We start from the raw sequence: 18,501 nt of genomic DNA, 5'->3' as shown, positions 1-18,501 counted from the left end.
CCTACCAGTGGGAAACCAAACTGAAGTAGCAGGAAACAGACACCAACCCTGAAGGCAGTGAAGACAGCCAACAGAAAACAAAACAGAACACTTCTACAGGATAACCAGTGTGCATAATTGTTGATGGCTCTGTTACCTTGGCCACAACATGAGACACAACACAAAAACCCCAACCAAATCATCAAAGAATCCTAGAGTTAGAAAGCATCTTCTACGTCAGCGGTCGCCAACCTTTCGGTCCTCACGGACCACCAATGGGTGACCGCTGCTCTAAGTCTTCTGTTCTGACCTCCTACCTAATAGGGTAGTTTGTTGCTTGTGTGGGGTGGGTTTGTCTTTCCTAGAAAAGTTATTGATGTCACATTGGCTGCTAAGTAGAAAAGAACTAATCTCTTCATGCCCTTCACATCCTGGATTGTTCATCTACCAATTAAAGGCTATTTGTTTCATATCTTTCCTATCTAGATCAGCCCAGCCAATGAGACAGACTACCTTGGTTGGCTGTCATGTTGCCAGGTGACCAAGCCTCCAGGTAATCTCACCTGAATGCCCTCTCCTGTGAGAGCTGAGCAAGACTGGATCTGCCAGACTCGGTCACGGATGGTGTGCAGGTTCAGTCCTTCTGCAATTTCAGAGGCAGGGGCTGCCGTGAGCAAATCCTGCTTATTAGCAAAGATGAGCACTGGAACACAACTTAGCTTTTCTTCCTCCAGTAATTCAGCTAGTTCCTGGATCATTTTGAGAATGGATGGGGAGGGAAGGATGAAAGCTATGATATTTAACCATTCACTTCTAGCTAGAAAAAAATAAAACAGTTAAGCTGATTAACCAGCAACTTTCAAGGGCAGTGGTTCTCAAACTTGAGCCTGTGAAAGACTCCCCTGACAGACTGCTGGGCCTACCAGAGAGGCTGACTTTGGGAAGTCTGAGCGAGAGCCCAGGAATCTACATTTTATCTTATTTATTTACTTATTTAGGAATCCGAATTTTAACTAGCTCCCCTCTAGTAGTTCTGCTATAGGGATTTATAGATCATACTTTGAGAAACACAGTTCAAGGGAGAACACAAGTTGTGATTAGAAATTTAAAATTTAGCCAAGGCTGTTATCTGCAAATAACGTTCAGTGTATATGTGCGTGTGTGTGTATGTGTGTGTGTGTATTTATTTAAATGCTAGAGGCCTGGTGCACAAAATTTGTGCATGGGTAGGGTCCCTAGGCCAGGCCGGTGATTAGGGCCAATCGAGGCCTTCTGGCTGCCGGCCAGGGCCTTCTTTCATTCCACGCCGCCCCCTGGTGGTCAGTGCACGTCATAGCGAGCGGTTGAACTCCCGAGGGGACAATTTGCATATTAGCCTTTTATTATATAGGATAAGTTGAAAATGACAATTGCTTTAAAGACTATAATTCTGTTTCATCAATCTTTACCTCCAAAACATGTCCATGCATTACACTTCATCAAACCCATATCCTAAAATAACTGTATTAGTCCATCTGGCAAGGTCTCTGATTTTTAGGCTATCAGTTGGGGTCTACCCTGTTGTGTTGATTCTGTCTGCAATAAGTATAGGAGAGGGTGTGTACGTACCTAAATATGAGGACCCACCTCTCCCATTAAATCCACGTTTTAACCCTATGTAAGACACTTGTGCTGCCAAAGAGAACTGGAGGGTTCAAGAGGTGTCATCGTTATATGACACCCTTCACCTTCAAGCTCACATGAAGTGATGATCCAGAAATCATCAAGGTATAGAAGGGTTATCTCCAAGAGTCTGGAGAGTTCTCAAACTAATTTCCAGGAAAAAGGAACATAAACATGGGGACGGCTACCTTTGGAAGGCCACCAGTGGTAGTTTAGGACACAAGCCAAGGACTCTACAATAAAATGTAATCATGCTTCTCCAAAGAGGTCCACTCTACCCCTTGCTTCTTATCAGTGTACTCAGTAAAATGGTCTGTGCCCACCGCTTCTCTGTTTAAAACTGTGTATACAAATTGCACTGTGTAATCATGTTGACATGTAGTCTGCATTTGAAGGCATTTTGGGGTTCAAAGATACCTATCTTTTGGCTTGGAAACAAGAGCAGCTTCGTCTTGGGTTACACATTTCTTCCATCCCTTTGAATTTGTTAGTTGCCCTTGGATCAATTTAAGTTGATATTGAAAAATGTACACAGATATAATAAGGGAATTGTTCTTCTGGGTTCATTTCTATGTGGAATGAGAAGAAACCTGAAGAGCTTTTGGGCATGCTGGTAAATTCCATTTTCTTATAACTTGTTTATTCAATTTGATTTAAACTAAAAGGCTTTAATCAAAAAAAATTGTTTAAAGGATTCTGAACTAATTTCTTTTTAGCCAACTGGTATTTTTGCCTGCTTGCCAGAGTGACTGTCTTGTTTAAACTGCAAAGGTTAAACAAAAAAAATCTCTCTCACTGTCATACATTTACAAGGCAGATTAATGAATACCCAGTTATTTGGGAAATAGATCAACAGAAGAATTATTTACCTGGCCCGTCTCTTCAAATCTTTTTCTGTCTGCACTGTCAATTACATATATCTGTAAAGTAAAAGAAGAGGTTATCTCAATAGCAGATATGTAAAATATAGGGCACCTTTATGGAAAGAACAGGTGTTCCTGTCAGCCAATTTCACATTAGTATAGCATATAGAAATTGAGCTGGTAACTATTACCTCATCTATGGATGCAAAACAAAGAAACAAGCAAACTAACTAACTAATTAATTAAATGGAGGGTGCCCCCAAAATACCTCTAGCAAAGCTCCAAAGTAAAAAGTCAGTAGAGCTATGCAGGATGAAAATAGCTACATTTACTGTGCATTCACTAAACATTCTTGCTAGATTTACCATATTAATCCTTGTTACAACTCTATGAGAAAGATTGCACTACTTCTCATTTTATACATAAACTAGAGGCCTGGTGCATGAAATTCGTGCACTGGGGGGGGGTCCCCTCAGCCTGGCCTGCGCCCTCACAGTCTGGGACCCCCCGGGGGATGTCCGACTTCCAGTTTAGGCCCAATCCTGGGGATTCGGCCTAAGCCGGCAGTCGGATGTTCCTCTCATAATCTGGGATGCCTCACTCCTTACTACCTGCCTGCTTGCTTCTTACTGCTCAGCTTGCTGCTCCTTAGCACTGCTGCGGAGGCAGGAGAGGCTCCTGCCAACGCCGCTACGCTCACCAGCTGTGAGCCTGGCTTCTGGCTGAGCTGCGCTCCCCCATTGGGAGCGCACTGACCACCAGGGGAAGCTCCTGCGTTGAGCGTCTGCCCCCTGGTGGTCAGTGCGCATCATAGTGACCGGTCGTTCTGGTTGTTCCGCCATAACAGTCGCTTAGGCTTTTATTAGATAGATAAACATAATCCCAAAGAAGTTAAGTAACTTGCTCAAGTTACATCAAGTGCTTGACAAAATTGGGATTCAAACTCAAGCATACCTTAAGCACTCTGCTAACACTGCATCTCAAGTTGTCTGGGAGGGATGATGTTTTGAGACATCTACAAATCCTAGTCTCTGAACATCATCACGCTGAAAGTATCATTTGCAGTGTTAACTATATGCTGACTTCATGTACTGAAGCAGGAAACCCAGTGATCTCCATCCCATTCCTACCTTGCTTATAACCTCCAAGGCTGCTAGGAGGCTATAAGCAAATAGCAAGGGCATAGCCTTTTCCAGAGTAAGAGAAGTCTTGAGATTCACCATAAATTAAAAATCTCAAGCTTTCTCTCCCATCACTGAATTTTATTTATTGCATAAATAACACCCTATAACAATAAAGAAAATAAGGGAAGACCAAAAAAGAAAATTGCCTATAGTTACAGAACCCAAATATGTTATTTTAATTTCGTATGAATGTTCTCTTAATTCTTCTTCATATGAAAGTTTAAAAATAAAATTAGATATAATTTTATAGTCCTTTAAAACAATTAAATGGTATATTAAATGTTTTCCCAGTTGCTAATCTTAAAAATTATCAGATTTTCTAACTTCTTTTAAAGAATTTAGAACTGTTATTAAACTAATGGTACAATGAAAACAGACTTTTAAAAGAGCATACAGTAAATCCTCAATGTCATCAATAGGTTTTGCAACTTTAAGCAAAACTACATATAATGAAAACAACTTTACCACAGGCTAATTGACATAAACAAGAGTTAAGTTCCTACAGCTTCTCATCCATGTTATAATGAAACAATGTTGAACAAAATGACCTTATTTGAGGGCCTGCTGTATTCATTTAGAAACAACAACACAAAACAACTCTCACCTTTACATGCCTTAAATTACATAAACTAATATACTACAATATACGTAGGCATTTCTGTATGTAGGTTAAATTTTGTGCTACTTGAAAATTTGCTCTCTTTTGAAAGAAAAAAATTAAAATTCCATAAGTTTAATGCACTCTCATTTAGAATCACTAATGCTAAATATACCAGGAACATTGAGAATGGCTTTGGGCTTTCCTCTGAAGAATACCCTGTGTTTCCACCTGTGTTTCTTTCAGGGGAATCATAAAAGGAGGAAGGATGTTGTCTCAGTATTTTCTTTTCAGCCTTATTATTGTTGTTGTAGTTAATATTACTCTTGACTCAGTGTGAATACATGCATTAATGGGCTCTGCACACCACAAACACCCAAAGTTCCATACTGTTTTCCACCAGTGAGGCTCTCATTTTTAAGGTAGCAGATGTCGTGTAAATGTACATATAGAACGAAGGAATGTAGTGGGAGGGCGAACCTCAATATAAAAGACCTAATAAGAATTATTTGGGAGTCAACAGTGGATTAAGATTATCTTCACTCAGGCAATAGTTCAAGATGTGAGGGAGGGGAGAGGGTCAAGTGATCACGGGGAGGGTGTTTTGGACTTAGAGGGCTTTCTGAAGGCTGTGTGCAGGCCACTGGGCAAGAAAGGAATTTCAAAGTAAGAAAAAATGGGCCTGGGAGCAAAGGCGTGAGTAACAAGGGAAGAAAAGAGGAGGCTGAGACAAAGCTGAAAACACAAATATAAAGTTAGGAAATTGATGTTTGTTATTATGAAAAATAGTCGGGAGAGGATAAGGAATGGAAAGAGTTTTAATGACAAGAGATTGATACCAGAGAATCCAGAGGCTGAAGATCAATGAGAAGAAAGTTTTAACTTTTACTTATAATTACTTGCCAAATTACTTGCTATTTATTGCCTCCATTAAAAGATTCAGTATAATTAAAGGAGGGTTTTCCTAAACTATACATTTAGCCTAATTCTCCTTATCATTTAGCATAATTTTTATAAAATTTGACAACTACTACACAATAATTCCAGGAAGAAGTCTCTAAAACAACTAATTTAGTAATACATCAATTTGTTTTTCTGCAGTGGTATATGCTTCTCTTGGTTGCTTGTCACCCCAGTGCTGCCCAGTATCTATTTTCTTCTGGTCAATAGAGATAAAGGTAAGGAGAGCCTCTTGCCTTAAATATATATATATATTTGTTAATCTAGTTGTAAAAATTTTTAATCCAAAAATTAATTAATAATCAAAATACTCAGAAAGTATCAGATAAAGTTAAAACATTTATAATGCTTCTGACCTTAAAACATTATGGAACCTCAAAAATCAAGTTTCATAAATCTATTCTAAAATATAGTTATGCACAGCACTCAGAATGATGCTTTAAGCAAAGCCAATTCACATCTTCCTTGGCAACTGCTTTGAAATGACTATTTGGTTGTGGAAGGAAGACGAAAGAGGTTTTTGTTTGTTTTTCTGATGGAAGTACAGCCTACTCTGGACTATCCAGACTGACTATCCAGCATGTGAATGGAGGGTTCTTTGTTTCTCCTTTTGCTTCTGGTCCTGCTGCCACCTTTTGGTCATTTTATTGCTCCCAAGTATTTCTCCACTAGAGGGGTAGGGAGCCAAGAAGAGATGATACTAAAATGTGTGGCTTTTTATTGACGGCTTGAGCAAAAGTCTAAAAGGAGGTTGAAAACAACAAATAAGGTTTCTGGGTAACTTGTGGTTTTCAATTATGTGTGCTGCAGCAGTATCGATACCCAGGTGACTCGGGGGTGAGTGGCATTACGGAAATAATACATGAGACAGTTGTTTGAGATCTCACTTAAGTCCTACACATTGGTTATGGAAATGATGACACAGTTGCTTTATTTAAATTATGCTGCATTTAAACACAAAACTGTTAACAATGAGTAAATAGAGTTTAGTAATAATATGAACACACCTTGAAAAAAAAAAGATGTATTTTTATCTATCAAACGGCTGCTATTTCCTGGCCTAAAAGAAATGGAAGACAGCCTCTCCCTCCTTCCTATCATACTTTAGGTTTTATTGACTAGTCACTTCCCCACAATTAATAAAGCTGAAGTAAAATGTTCTCAGTGTCATCTTCCCTGAGAATATCTTTGGCACTTTTAGGAGTTGCCCTGACCCTTTCAAACCCCTAGAGAACCACTTAATGATCTAAAGAAATCTTTTTCTGTAAGGGGTCAGGTAGTAAATAATTTCGGTTTTGTGGCCCACACAATCTTTTTCACAACTATTGGATTTTGCTGTTATAGTGTGAAAGCTATCATAGAAAATATAGGGTGTGCAAACGTAGGTTTACAGTTGTAATCAAATAAATACAATAATTAGTAAATAATAATAAAGGAATAAACTGTGTTTCGCATATTCACAATTATAAACCTACTTTTGCCCACCCTGTATGCAAACAAGTGGACGTGGCTGTGTCACAACAGAACTTTCTGGACACGGAAATTGGAATTTCACTTCGTTTTCATGTGAGGAAATCTTATTCTTCTTTTGAAAAATTTTCAACCATTTAAAAATACTGTATAAAAACTATTCTTAGCTCATAGGCTATAGTATAGCAGGAGGCAGACTGGATCAGTTTGTCGACACCCACTCTAAAGCAAAAATTTATTATGGCACTCTAGAGATAATTGAAAAGTGTTAACCAGGCAACTAAATGTGTCAAGCCTCAATACTGTTGTGGAGTCTAGTGTAATAGGTCTTTTTAACCAACAATGGAAAACTATTAAATACAAATATAATCCATCAACCACTGCTACGGCAAGCTGCTACAAAACTATCAGACAGAACTAAGAGTCACCAGGCCTTAGAATTTAACCCTGGGGACCCACCTGCTCCCCAAAAGTTGTTTAATCCCAAATGGCACTGGAAAATAATGGAATGTTGACACTGAATCCAAAATAGTGTCTGGTGCTGGCAATGTAATGTAGCTGGTGAAAGCAACTGCAGGGTTGCTGCAAGCTGATTTTGCTGGCTAGTTCTATACTTCCCAGGCACTCTAAGCAAATGGGAAGTGTGGGATCCAGAGTCAGATTATCACTACCTTGCAGTCGACTCTCAAAGTGTTAGAGCTTATGATTTAAAATTCCCTGACCTGAGGGCTGGAAAGTTTCTGAGACCTCCGTACGGAACCTTAGAGTCATTCATGTCCTTATGAACTGCTCTGACTTGAGCATTTCTCTCCAAGTACCTTAATCCAGGAGACACACAGTAGTCCTAGAGAATGTGACAGAGAGCTGGGAACTAACATCCCAGCCTCTGCCTGAACAAAGGCACCTGAGCCAGGGAATTCCCAATGCTGAGGCAGCTTCTTTAATTCTGGGCAGTTACAACTATAGGAAACGTCTTCCTTATTCTGAGTTAAACTCTACCATCTCATACTCGCCAAACTGCTCCTTGTCTGGTCCTTTAGAAATATTCACAATGAGGCTAATGTTTGATTTAAGATAGTTTTTAAAGTAATTGAAGACAGTTCCAAGTGTTTTCTTTTCCAGGAAGGACATTGTCAGGTCTTTCAACCATTCCTTACACATCATTGTTTCCAGGACTCTCACTATCTTGATTGCTCAGTTTGGGACACACTTGATTTGTTGATATCCTTGGATGATAGAGTTAGCGGCACAATCTTCTGACTTCCCTACTGCTGTTCGAATCACTATGGTAATAAATAAACACTTTATTTGCCAAGGTGGGTGTGGGTATAACATTGTTACTGAGCGACAGCAAAACATCTTATACAAGTTATACAAAGATGTTTCTCTCTTACAGTGTGGAGCCTTCTGCTAGCCCTAAATTGAGTGATTAATGTTATGGCAATGGAATTATTGGCAAGACAGAACCTTATAGAGTTAATGTTCCTATGAATTAACACATCAGAAAGAGTACTTACAAGAATATCAGTGTTTTCAAAGTAATTCCTCCAGTATGGCCTGATTTTCCTTTGTCCACCAATGTCCCACACATTCAGTTTAAAACCTTGTGATTGTACACTTTTGATGTTAAAACCCTGCAACAAAGAAAGGTAAACACAAGTTTTTTTTAAGCTTTGAGATCATAATTCTGACAAAGTTACATTGGACAGCTATGTTATTTCCTAATTCTGAGGTACTCTGCCAGAGGTGACATTGATAATACTGAAAACAGTTTGCTACGGTAGGGAACGGAGAAATGTATGTATACATGCTTACTTCATTCAGGTTGTGGAGTCAGTGTTATGAATGTCATGGCTAACATATGTGCTTCCTATCATGAGTACACACACACAACCACTGAGGAGAACTTGGTATGACAGTAGCTCTGATAACACAGGCCACACCCCTGAGGAGTCCTCAGGATGGTAACATTTAACAGGACATCACTTTTAACTAACAAAAACCCCCTGAAGCTGAATCTGACAACTCAACAGAACAGAACAAATGCTACATTTAAAAAGACAAAAGCTAAAATCTGGAAGATTGCATTCTTCAGGAGTAGTTCAAAATGAAAGAAATTTTCTCATATAGATTACTCAGGAAAAGGAAGGAGCTGAACTCAGAAACTATGGGGGAGGCTGGTTAATAACTGGATTATGAGAAAGGTAGGGCCTGCTGGAACAGCATGTTTAAACTAAGTAGAGCCCTCAATTTTAGTAGTGATGAAAACAAACAAGCAAGCAGGTATTTGAAACTGTTCTTTATTAGGTATCTCTAATGAACCTGAAAAGAGAGCATTCATTTTCAGGACAGGTACTCAAGGTACAACTTTGGGGAAGGTGAGCAAATCAGAGGCAGGCAGAATTGTGAGCTGGGAGGTAGTGTGCAGAGAAACAAATTAACAAGAACTTTGGGGTTTGGAGAGAAGGCATTTCATGAGCAAGAATAAAAAAAATATCTTCTTGCAAAAATGATTTAGTGAAATCAGGCTCTGAAAAATCTAATCAACAGTGTGCTACCCCAGAAATGACATTTCATCCAGAATAACTGGAGTTAAGCGCATCTGGGGATGCCTCCATAAACATTTGCCTCATCTGGCAGCTTACCAACACTACTGCCTAGCCCAGAAAGACAGGCACAGTGCAATGGTACAGGAACACTGCTGCCCAATTTCTCCTGAGGATAAATCATCACTAGAGAATAACTGGGGATGATGCTGATTGCAGCTCCTCTAAAATGCCAATGACTGAATAAATATGAAGTTTAAGAACTCTAAAGGGATGTGACTTAAGATTATTGTAAAAGGCTGCTTCATTCTGACTCATTGACAAAACCACTTTTGTGAGCTTAGAAATTGTATACATAACTACAATATTACATGTCAAATGCAGTAACATAAAATCCTTCTAAAATGAAGCAGGAAATAAATAAGAGTAAATCCTGGAATTCAACCATATGTATCAACTGTCTTAAAATTCTATTGTCATCAGACCTAATAAATCTACTAAGAAATTATTCTAAGGAAATAATGAGATGTATATTATATTCATATTTATAACAACACAGAAAGATGTTACATACAGTATTGAGTGAAAAAGATGATACAAAACAGCCTATTCTCTGTAAGCCTTTTTTATTTATTTTAAATATACCCATCATATATATATACATAGAAAAAAACTGAATGCATATATCACTAAGTGTTAACAGTGGTTATGTATGAATGGACATTATAGGTGATTTTTAGTTTCTCAATTTTACTTATGTATACTTTCTAAATTTACTATAATGACTATCTATTGCTTTTTTAAATATAAAAACAAAAATACAATAAAAGTTTGTTTTTAAAGAATATGAAAACGACATAATACATGATGTGGCAAAAGTAGGTTTATAGTTATTAGTACACGAAATAGAGTTTATTCTTGTGTTATTTATTAATTATTGTATTATTTTCCATACAAACAACTGTAAACCTACTTTTGCCCTACCCTGTAGAATAAGAGTCATCTACAACACATCAAACAAAGCCTGAAAGTTAGAATTGGAACTTTGGGTCCATACTTTGAGTTCATTTCCATGGTCGCAGCATGTTCTTGAGAAATACAGCCTATCACAAATCAAACAAGCCTCCCCCTCCCCAAAACACCCCAAAATCTAGCACTTCTTTTTCTGGCTGAAATCCTCATACAACTAATGTTTTCAGCCTTTCTAGGCTATACTACTGTAATATGCTCCTTCTTCGACTACACGTTAAATTTGTCAGAAGCTGTAAAATTGCTCATTTGGTAAGAGTTGAAATGACTTTCCTGCAAAGTGTTTTGAATCAGTAATATTCTTAGGCTGTGAAATACACACACCAGCACAGCTATTCAAACCTGACACCAAGCTCTTAGTATATAGTATGGCGACAGAAAATGCTAAATCAACCCGGTTTTGCTGAATGTTAATGCTCAAGCACTTTAAAGTGGCTGAGACTAATAGGGCTGTTCCTAGTTAGGAAACCCAAAGGCTTGGCCAAAGGTCGAGCTTTCTCGGAATTTCCAACAGGAAAGGAGGTCTAAAGACGCGAACTGGAGTTCTTCCAACCAGGACTTGTTTTTCAACTGCCATACAGTGAGCACCACCACTGTCTTATCCTTTGTGCTTTACTTGCTAAGCCTTAGGAAAGAGGCGGGTCGATGAGACTGGATTAAAAATATAGGTAATTTAAAAAAATTAATATATATTTGTGTTCATTAAGTCTGAAAAATACACACTAAAATATTAACAGTGGGTTTTCACACAGTACTCTCTTCTTTATACTTTCTCTATATTTTCTATATGAATTAATTTCATAATCAGAGAAGATAAAGCTATTTTTTAAAGGAATCACTTAGATCTGAGGGACTTGATTGTGTCCTGACATATGTATACATATATATTTATATTATTTATTTACAAGCTAGAGGCCTGATGCACGAAATTCGTGCAAGAGTGGCCTTCCTTCCCCCGGCTGCCGGCACTGGCTTCTCTCTGATACCCGGACCCGGACTTCCCTCTGGCCGCCAGCAGGCACTCAGGACCTGGGCTTCCCTCGCAGCCCTGGCTTTGTCCAGAGGGACGTCTGGAAGAATGTCCGGTCTAATTAGCATATTGCGCTTTTATTATTATAGATTATAAAATATACATAAAAGAAAATGTACCATTACATTTTTAAGTGTACAGTTGAATGGCATTAAGTACATTTGCATTGTTGTGCGACCATCACCACCATCTGTCCACAGAACTTTCTTCATCTTGCAACACTGACTCTCTGTGCCCATTAAACAATAATTCCCAATTTCTTCCTCTCTTTCCAGCCTCTGGTAACCATTATTCTACTTTCTGTCTCTATGTATTTGACTAAGTATCTCATATGAATGGAGTCTCGATATATTTTTGAAACCTTAAGATTATTTTATACAGTATATACTTCTCTCAGTAACAAAACTTAGAAATGGACAAAACGATATTTCCCATTTTGTCTTTCATACTGCTATTATCATATTATCATCCTCCGTGTGTCCCACAAATATCTGGGGCCAACGCAGTGCTCACCTGTGTAGGTGTGATGTGGCTGATGTCCTCAGATGCAAGCTGCTTCAGAAGGGTAGTCTTGCCAGCATTATCCAAACCCAGGAGAAGGAGTCTCACCTCCTGGTCTGGTGCACTTTTCAATTTACGCAAAATTGAGAGTAAGCCCTTGAACAACCATAAAAAAGATTACTTTTGGGGCACTAACTCTGATATTATTGAACATCAGAGTACCTTCTCCTTGAAAAAAGTTCTTGGTTGTGGAGAGCTTAATTATTATTCTTTCCCACTTTGATGACATTTGTTTCATTTGCTTTCCCCTTCTAAGTTTTGGCAGAAGTCGGTTAGTAAATTCAACAACTTAATAAATAGCATGGCTTATTCCTGCTCCTTCTATTAATCCAGCTTAGTAGTCATCCCAAATCTCCTAAAGCCCTTTATATAAATTTAGAGGATAGCACTCAGCATATCAGACTATAGGTAACTGACTTTTGTATTTCTCCTTTAGTAGAGTGAAGTTTCTCGCGGGTAAGGACTATAGTTTCTGTTTCCCACATGCCTGGCACTTACTAGATAGATACTAGATAATAGTTGTTTAAGTAAACAGAATTATACACCCAAGTTAATGTAAGTTAAAGGTGCTATACAAAGAAATACAAAAAAGTTATATAAAATTGTATTTGGGCTCTCTGTTTAAGACTTTCAGTTCACGTTTAAGACTTCATCATTTAGCTCTGGCCCAGTAGTCAGATGGTTAGAGCATTGTCCTGATATGTCAAGGTTGTGGGTTCAATCCCGGTCAGGGCATATACAAGAATCAATGCATATATCAGTAGAACAACAATTTGGTCAGGGCACATACAAGAATCTCTCTCTAAAAAAAAATCAATAAATAAAATTTGAAGAAAAAAAATTCATCATTCAAGATAACTTATCATCATCTACCTTTCATAAGACCCTTACAGGACAGGTGCACAGTGTGGATTATCTGTTTTTTCAGATGAAGAATTAAAAAGAGAGAGAGAAACATGGATCGGCTGCCTCCTGGGCATGTGCCCTGACCAGGAATTGAACCAGCGACTTCTCAGTGCAAGGGACAATACTCAATCAACTGAGCCACACCAGCCAGGGCTCAGATGAAGAATCCACCTATATAATAAAAGCATAGTATGCAAATTGTCCTCTCGACCAGGAGTTGTCTGGGAGTTCAACTAGGGGGCAGGGCCGACTGGGGAAATGGAGGGAGTACCCGGCAGGCAGCCAGCAGCTGCTAGGGACCCTACCAGTGCACAAATTTCATGCACTGGGCCTCTAGTTTGATATAACAGGGAAGTAAGGAAATTTTAAAGTCATTCATAAAAAAAAAAAAATTTAACCATGATATTTTTGACTAGTAACCTAATATTTCTGTTTCTTGTTTTATTATTATTGACTAGAGGCCCAGTGCACAAGATTCGTGCACTGAGAGAGGGGGGTCCCTCAGACCAGCCCACGCCCTCTTGAAGTCCAGGACCCCTCGGGGGATGTCCACCTGCTGGCTTACACTTTTCAATTTACGCAAAATTGAGAGTAAACCCTTGAATAACCCTCTGGGGATCGGGCCTAAACTGGCAGTCAGACATCTCTCTTGCAGTCCAGGACCCCTCGCTCCTTACTGCCTGCCTGCAGCAGAGGTGGGAGAGGTTCCCGTCACTACCGCTGCGCTCACCATCCGTGAGCCCAGCTTCTGGCTGAGCAGCGCTCCCACTGTGAGAGCGCACTGACCACCAGGGGGCAGCTCCTGCGTTCAGCATCTGCCCCCTGGTGGTCAGTGCACATCATAACAACCGGTCATTCTGCTGTTCGGTCGATTTGCATATTATGCTTTTATTATACTAGAGGCCCGGTGCACGAAATTCATGCACGGGTAGGGCCCCTAGGCCTGGCCTGCGATCAGGTCTATCTGTGGGGCAACTGGCAGGGTGATCAGGGCCCCCGCTTGCACCCATCTTGGCCTGGCGCCACTTACTCACCGCCCCCTTCCCCCCACCGCCCTGCAGGCTGGGGGCAGCTCCTACATTGAGCATCTACCCCCTGGTGGTCAGTGTGCATCATAGTGACCGATCGTTCCACCATTTGGTCGTCGTTCTGCCATTTGGTCGATTTGCATTTTAGGGTTTTATATAGATAGATAGGATTTTTATGGGTGGAAGTAAATCATGTTGCTTTTTATCCAAGAACATAAGAAAAATCTTGTAAGATAGTTACTTGCTTTGTCCTGCAGATGACAATCTTGTTCCAATAAGGCATGGTTACAACAAGAATCAAAGAATACCAGATTTTAAAGGGCATTTAATCTAATCTCCCAGCTCAAGCAGAAATCCCTTCAAACTCAATCTTAGAATTATATAAAATGGTTATATTTTTTATCTGCATTGCACCAGGCAATTATTCAAACCAGTCTGTTCACTAAGATCAAATAATAATTCTGTGAAATAATTCTCAACAACTGAGTCTTTGGACAATGAAATGCAAATATGCATAATTATTAAGAATTCCTTTCTCTTGAGAGACTATTTGTTTACTACCTCTAGTACTGTATTTGCAGACTTGCTAAGGACCATCTCTATGCCTCAAATTTTTCCAGCAGTAAAATGGAAGGTTTGGTTAAAGACAGAAAGACAAATTCTATACCAAAAGATCTGGGAAAGAGAGGCTGAATAGATTTGAAACTAACAAACAAAAGATAGGCAAGACACTTCTTTAGTTTTCATCTCTTCTGGCCTTGAATACTTTGACACCATTCCTTTTTGAAATTATATTTATGAGAATTCTCCCTGGCTTCTGTTAGCCACATTGCAATCACTCATTTATAATACCCTCTTTCAGAACAGTTAAAATTAGAATTCTGAGATCCTCAGGGGACTGGTGGTATAAAAAAGCTAAGAACAGGGGAAACACATTTTACTACTCTTGAGTTCCTGGTTAGATGTCCTCATTACCTTTCCAATAAAATTATAAAACAACTGGAATTTATCCCATTAGAACATTAAACAACAGTACAGGTAAAGTTCTTCTCGCGTATTATCTACTAGTGTAGAAATCATGAAAGAAGGTCCGTTTTCTATAAAATATTTTAAAGGTTCAAAATGAATGTTTTAGGTGTTTCCTCGCGTGTCTCTTTTGAAAAATGAGTAAATAAAAATACTGCATTCTGCAGGCTGAGATTTTTTATGCACTCATTCTATTTGAAATTGATTAAAAGAAAAATATAATTTCTATTCATCTTAAAAGAAGCAAAGCACAGGTGAAAAAGAAAGCATTCTAACTATAGCTAAACTTTATTAACCTAATGGTATAAAAAACAAGGCATCTACATTTCTAATGGGCAATTTTCCTCAGCAGGAAACAATGGCTTTACATGTTTCACCTTTAAGTGAAATTACAGAGAAATGGAAAGTTCAGCTAATATTTTCTTCCAGCAAAATAATAAATGGCATTTCAAGCATGGTCTAGGCGAGACAAATGCAAATACAATACAGCATCATATTAACCCAACTACTGAGGACAGGGGATCACAGGATTACCAGGGTTTGCTAAATAGGGAAGAGGATATTTATAGATATCAGGATTCTGCCTGAAAGGTACAAAGTAAGCTGGAGGAAAGAGAACAGAATAAGTCTATTCTATGTTTCTATCTATATATGTCCATACTTTATTTTAAATGTCAAATGAAAGAAGGCAGACATTAGAAGTTAATTTTATTATGGAGCTAAGTTTTGCAGCGTAAATCCAAGGGAATGAATTTTGAAGGTGTATTTTTTGTCAAAATATTCATTCATTCATCATTAAATTTTCATAATGTGCCCAAGTACAGTAGTGAATAAAAAAGACACGATCTCTATACAGGACTTGTGTTTCTATGCCATTAAACAAAGGCAATTTAAGAAACAAGAACTTTAGTTAACTGTGGATTGTGTTATCACCATGCATGTACTAGTATACAAGTTATATGCACCCTGGTGGACAAAAGTGGTCTAACTCACCCATAAAATGTTTAAACAAACTGTTTTATAGGCAAATCATGAATAGATGTGCTACATTTTACCTGCCTCAAAATCAACTTAAACTCAACTACTGGCAGAGGCATGGCAGCACTGACCTAAAATAATACAAACTAGGTCATTTAAAGAAACTGGTGTAGTGGAGGGGGGAAAGGAAGGTAATGGTATATGGAAAATATATGTGGCTCTGAGGAGCAGCTAACATTTAAATATTCAAAGTCGTAAGGCAACTGTCACATGCATGCACTCCCCATAACTAGCTTAAATAGAATTGACTTTAATTTATTTTTACCTCTTTAATCTAACCAAAAAATTGGTGCTGCCAAGTAAGACCTTATTAATTTTCAGGAATTCCTATAGCTTTACTAGGGAGAACTTCACCCAAATTTTATCTTCTTTCTCCTCATCTCTCTACTAAATAAACACCATGTTTCTTGAGGAACAAAATATGGTCATCTTCTCCAAAAGATTGTGGGTTCCCACCTCATCAGAATACTAATGACAAGAACATTATGGGTTTTAGACTTTCATAGATTTGTATTCAATTTCCCTATCTATGTAACTCCAGGCACTGTTAGATCTAGAAAATGGGGACAATACTTATATCTTAAGAAAAATGTTAGAGCCCTAGCCAATGTGGCTCAGTTGGTTGAGCATCATCCTGTGCACCAAAAGTTTGCCTGTTTGATTCCCAGTCAGGGCACATACCCAGGTTGCAGGTTCGATCCTGGGGCAGGTACTTGTGGGAGGCAACGGATAGATGTTTCTCTCTCACATAGATGGTTTTTTCTCTCTCTCAAATCAACAGAAACATTTTTTAAAAAAGAAAAATGTTAGGAAGATGAATAAGGTAATGCGTGTAAAGCACAGGTGCATATTAGGCTCTCAAAACTATTGTTGTGTTTATTATTATTCTTTTTACTTTTCAATGATCATGTCTGACCAGAAAACAATCTTGGCAACCATCTTCAAATGTTTAATACCCCGATAACTATCACTAGGTTCATACATGTAGAAAGTAGTCCGTAAGTGATTCCTGAATGAAGGAGTCATTATTAAATAACAATAATTAGTTATGCCCTAAAATTACTGCCATCTTAGTATTTCTCCAAGGATGTAGCGAAGCATCCATCTTATATAAAAACTGCTGTTTCAAATTTTCACCCTGCATTTTGGCTTCTGTAAATGCTTGCTTAAATAATAAGGAAAATAAGACTACTCCCATTTCAGAGAGGCCATTAAACCTTCCCCAGACGAAGTTATCAGTGCTGGCACCAGGCCAAGCCTTTGGTTGAGGTCTCAGAGCCTCAGCACATAGGGGCTCTTTAAGAACTTGCAAAGGGGATTGGAAAACCCCATATTTGGGAGACAAAGAGGGTAAAATGGTATAAATACAGGAAACTTCCTGTGTGACTTTGCCTAGAATTCTAGAGACATTTTTCTCTAGGCCCGCGTGTAATAATAATAATAATAAATGTAACTCCATCTAAGTGTTGCTTGGTTCTTCTCCGGTTTTCTGTAACAGTAGAATCATAAGACTGGGGTAAAATAGCTGACCCTAAATGTTCAGAGAAAGCCCAATGGGTTTTTGTTGTAGCACTGTCCAAATTAAAAGTATGTATTAGTCATAGCTGAAGATATATTAAAAAAAACACAACCCCAAACCCAACAACCTGGGACTTACTGTTCAGTTGTACAGTTACCATGGGGGCCCATGGGATACAAGATGTGACACACTTAGTCACACCACTGACCATTTAAATTCCATGTTCCACTTTCAGTTCTAAGAATAACTCGCACTTTGGGAGATAGGGAAAAAAATGTATTTTGGAAACCAGATAAAGAATCCAGAATAATTTGTCCTAATTTCCTATTGCTCATTTTAAGAAAAAAGAAAAAGAAAAACAAATCTGCCTTGATCACTGAACAGAACAGTGGTATATAACAATGTTGTATACACTGTCGATTTGTTGTATGCAGTGTCACTTTGCACCTGGAAACATGAGCAGTGGTTAATTTATTGTGGCCCGTAATTATAAGTTAAACGATCATGAGATTACAGTTCATTTAATTGATAAACAAACTGGGAAAAAGTTAGGCTACTCTCATACATTTCTCATTTATGATGACATCTCATTCTCTATTAGGTTGGCATGCCTTTTTCATTTCAATTCTAGTTATTTTCTGTAAATATTTATGCTTATATTCATTTGTTGAGGAAAACTTAGCCTTTAAATGGACAACTCATGTATAAATGATTAATAAAAAGAAAATGTAAAAATCTGTTTAGCCCGAGGTTAATAAAACTGCAATGTAGCAAGCGTGAAATGTGATTGGCAACTTTAGATCAAATAATTCTACTTCTTTAACAGTCTGACAATGTAAAATCAATTGAGATTTTTTTTTCTTATCAACATTTACTCATTAGATAATCTGACCAAAGGTACATATTTTTTCCTTGTGGACATCTAGTAGCTTTATTTCTTACTTCTAAATCAATAGAAATGGTTCACCCTGGCCAGTGTGGAGCATTGAGAGGTCGCTGGCTCTATTCTGGTCAGGGATATGCCCAGGTTTCGTCTCTCTCTCCCTCTCCCTTTCTCTCTCTCTCTCCCTCTCTCTCTCAAATCAATAAAGACATTATATAT

At 38.3% G+C, this 18,501-nt stretch overlaps 2 protein-coding genes and 1 long non-coding RNA gene across 9 annotated transcripts in view; 2 read left to right on the top strand and 1 right to left on the bottom strand.

Annotated features, from left to right (window-relative positions):
* SFXN2 (sideroflexin 2) overlaps positions 1–18,501 on the top strand; it is a 50,204-nt gene that overhangs the window by 8,990 nt on the left and 22,713 nt on the right. The window contains exon 1 of one of the 6 annotated variants that reach the window (XR_001364438.1): positions 5,443–5,464. The exons of the other annotated variants lie outside the window; for them this stretch is intronic. The gene's annotated coding sequence lies outside the window, so the exon portion shown is untranslated. Of the gene's footprint in view, positions 1–5,442; positions 5,465–18,501 lie in introns of those variants that run through there. 6 annotated transcript variants of the gene reach the window in all.
* Positions 1–18,501, bottom strand: part of ARL3 (ADP-ribosylation factor-like 3) — a 28,667-nt gene that overhangs the window by 8,707 nt on the left and 1,459 nt on the right. For both annotated transcript variants that reach the window (XM_005878231.2, XM_014549404.1), the window contains exons 2-5: positions 11,835–11,978; positions 8,234–8,350; positions 2,511–2,561; positions 543–728 (exon numbers count right to left, since the gene is read on the bottom strand). In XM_005878231.2, coding sequence (XP_005878293.1) covers positions 543–728; positions 2,511–2,561; positions 8,234–8,350; positions 11,835–11,978 — 498 coding nt within the window. The remainder of the gene's footprint in view (positions 1–542; positions 729–2,510; positions 2,562–8,233; positions 8,351–11,834; positions 11,979–18,501) is intronic.
* LOC106728171 overlaps positions 13,904–18,501 on the top strand; it is a 14,771-nt gene continuing 10,173 nt past the window's right edge. The window contains exon 1 of the long non-coding RNA XR_001364440.1: positions 13,904–16,471. This is a non-coding gene — a long non-coding RNA (uncharacterized LOC106728171). The remainder of the gene's footprint in view (positions 16,472–18,501) is intronic.

Source organism: Myotis brandtii, unplaced genomic scaffold (assembly GCF_000412655.1).
Source record: "Myotis brandtii unplaced genomic scaffold, ASM41265v1 scaffold550, whole genome shotgun sequence".
Taxonomy (NCBI): Eukaryota; Metazoa; Chordata; class Mammalia; order Chiroptera; family Vespertilionidae; genus Myotis; species Myotis brandtii.
This window is presented reverse-complemented; position numbering and strand designations above follow the sequence as displayed.